The 3,029-nt window shown below is 35.4% G+C and overlaps 1 protein-coding gene across 1 annotated transcript in view; it reads right to left on the bottom strand.

Annotated features, from left to right (window-relative positions):
- TMPRSS15 (transmembrane protease, serine 15) overlaps positions 1-3,029 on the bottom strand; it is a 149,194-nt gene that overhangs the window by 18,127 nt on the left and 128,038 nt on the right. Inside the window, 2 exon segments of the mRNA XM_012642972.1 lie at positions 176-204; positions 948-1,129. Coding sequence (XP_012498426.1) covers positions 176-204; positions 948-1,129 — 211 coding nt within the window.

Consider the following 3,029-nt stretch of genomic DNA (forward strand, 5'->3'; position numbering starts at 1 on the left):
ATCAGGGCTACACAACTAACCACAGTAATAGTCTTCCTTTGATAAGTGCTGTAATACGTGGATAGATGCATCCCATGTAAGCAAAGAGATGAAAGTACTTCCTCCTAACTGGGCACTGGAAAAGACTTCAGAGTAAAGGTTGGAATTGAGCAGAGCCCTTCAAGATAAAGTTTACTTTATCAAGTGATTTTTTTTGTACATATTCTAAGCATCTGTAGAAAGTTTTTAATTTGCCACTCTTACTATTACTGAATCTCCTCTAAAAAACTTTATTTATGAATAACCTAATTCTTACTCACTTTGCCCTTAGAACATATGCTCTTCTCTCAGTTTATTGGAAGATGGATCTGCCTTTCTTTTACAAGAGAAATAGAGAAGGCATGCATAATAACATGACCTATTTCTCTGTGCTGCTTCTTTGAGTTTACTCTTGCAGAGGACTCTGAGAGTTTTATTTTACTGGTTCTTTTTAGAAAGTTGAATTTAAACACCTTGATGAAAGAAATTTAATATATCTCCCTCCATTCCCCAATTGCATTAAAGTTATGAAGAGGGGATGGTTAATGGGTACAGAAGTACAGTTAGATAGAAGAAATACGATCTAGTGTTCGGTAGCACAACAGGATAACGATGGTTAACAATAATTTGTTATTGTATCAAAATAACTAAAAACATAGAGTTGGAATGCTCCCTAACACAAAGAAATGATAAATGCTTGAGGTGATGGATACTCCAATTACCCTGATTTGATCATTACACATTGTAAGCTTGTACCAAAATATCACATGTACTCATAAATATGTACAACTACTATGTATCCATAGCAATTAAAAATGATATAATGATTTATGAAACAAATTATTCAACTTTTATAAATTAATGCATTGATACTGATATTTCAAGTCTAATTTTGAATTAATTTGATAACTAAAAGTGATTTATTTTACCTGTGTAATTCACTTTAAATTCAAGATGCATCATTGCAATGTCATTGTTCTTTGTTCGTTTATTGTAAAGTGGGTTTATGACAATTTGATCTATCGACAGAGTGACTGTTTGAGGAGAAGTCAGATTCGATGTCATATGCAGGCCTAGGATTGCTGTCCACTTGGATGGCTCTAAATTTCTCCTGAAGATTGTAATAAAGAAGTATGAGACACTCTCCATCCAAAGAAGTTACTTTTTAGAAGATCTCCGTAATAGAAATTCCAGAACTATATGTTTCCATCCTAATATGTTTCTTGATTTCTTCTGTAAAAATAGTCACTAAATTTTTATTTTTCTGATCAGATCACAGAGGAAGCCTTAATTAGTGCTAATCTCTATCACTTCTCTTAAGCTATCTTTTGATCTTTAGTTTTAGGTAGATTGTAGTTCTCAACTCTGGCTACACATTAGAATCACCTATAGTGCTTTTAAATAATACTGATACCTACTTACCTCATCCCCCAATCCCAATTTAATGAGTCTGGAATGGACTACCAGACAGTTTTAAAAATAATTTTTAAATTAAAACTTCAAGTTTATGGACATATATGGCTAGATTTGAGGACCTCTGCATTAGGTCACATGCCACTGTGGAAATGGTGTCCTAGTCCAGGACTTCTTCAGACAACTGCAGCAACTGTAGCACTAATGGAAGGACGTTCAGAAGCATTTTCCCATTTAGGGGATCCCTAATTCACATAGAGCTAAGGTAAGCAGTAAAACCTATTACAATGCTTATAGTTCAATATATGAACTTGAATAATTTCCATATATAATGTTGGTCATTGATAATACACTGGGAAACGATAACATTTGTGTTATAAAACAGATGAAATTGGGTAGCTTATTATCATTTGAAAGCATGCAAGGACTTCTAAATGGGCTATTGGCCTGCAATATCTTCAGGCCAAGGAATTACCAGCTGGATTTAAGCCAATTAAGCCATATTCACAATAAATTAAAAATTCAGTCACTGCAATTGATTCAATTCTTATTCAATAGGCAGAATTATCGATTCAATTCTTAATAGTTGCAAATGCTTAGTTCAAAGTGATATTTAAAATGTTAAAATCCAAGTCACCTACAAATGTAAAAAGAATGTAAAGTTATTTTACATCTATCTCTCTATCTTTTCATCTACCTATTCATCTCTTTGTTTTATTTCCAAATTACAATGTTTTGTCAAGGAGCAGTCATCCACAAAGCCAATGAACACCCAAGTATCCAGTAAGCATCCACTGACAACCAGATTGCATTAAAACTTGATAAAATGTACCTAAGTGCTTTCTAGCAACAAAATAACTCCCATCTATGAAGAATCTCCTTGGTGTCAAGTATAGTACTAAGGATACTGACTGCATCATCTCATTTAATCTTTACCATAGCACTATGAATTTTACAATCGAAATAAACTGGGTACTGATTGTTTAAATCATAGAGGGGACACTTGAACTGGGACTGTCTGATTTTAGAGCCTGTGCTTGCTTCAGCATACTGGGGTACCTTATACAGCTGTGGGCACAGTTCTGTGGGTGGAGTTGAGGACAGGAAGGGAGATTGGGGTTGTGGGTAAGAGGCAGAGATATTCCCTGTTGTTGGGTTATGTGAACCCAGGTAGGGGAGGGGTCTCTGCTCCTAGTGATTGGTGGTAGCTCCTTAAGTGGCCTAGATGCTGAGCCAGGGTGTTAAGATGCTACAGAGGCCCTGTTTCAGGAGGCCTTCCTGCTTTCCCTTCTGCAGGTCAGAGGAATCAGTACTTTGGCCATGCTTGGCATACTGATAATTTCAAACATACTTACTGTACTCCAATCCCACTATACCCTCAGACTCTCTGGTCTACCTTGGCCTAAACAGGAAGAGTAGATAGAGTAAAATCTCTTCCCTGGAGTCCTATCTCTGAACTTATTTCTCTATCATATGTTAAGTATATTTCCTAAAGCTCAATTGGTCATAATTTTCACTTGATTAGCCCACCTATTAAGACCAACAGGTAACAGGCAGTTATTTAAGAATTGCATTTTTTTACTCAACATTTAATTTAT

The sequence above is a fragment of the Propithecus coquereli genome, unplaced genomic scaffold (assembly GCF_000956105.1).
Source record: "Propithecus coquereli isolate 6110/MARCELLA unplaced genomic scaffold, Pcoq_1.0 Scaffold192, whole genome shotgun sequence".
Taxonomy (NCBI): domain Eukaryota; kingdom Metazoa; phylum Chordata; class Mammalia; order Primates; family Indriidae; genus Propithecus; species Propithecus coquereli.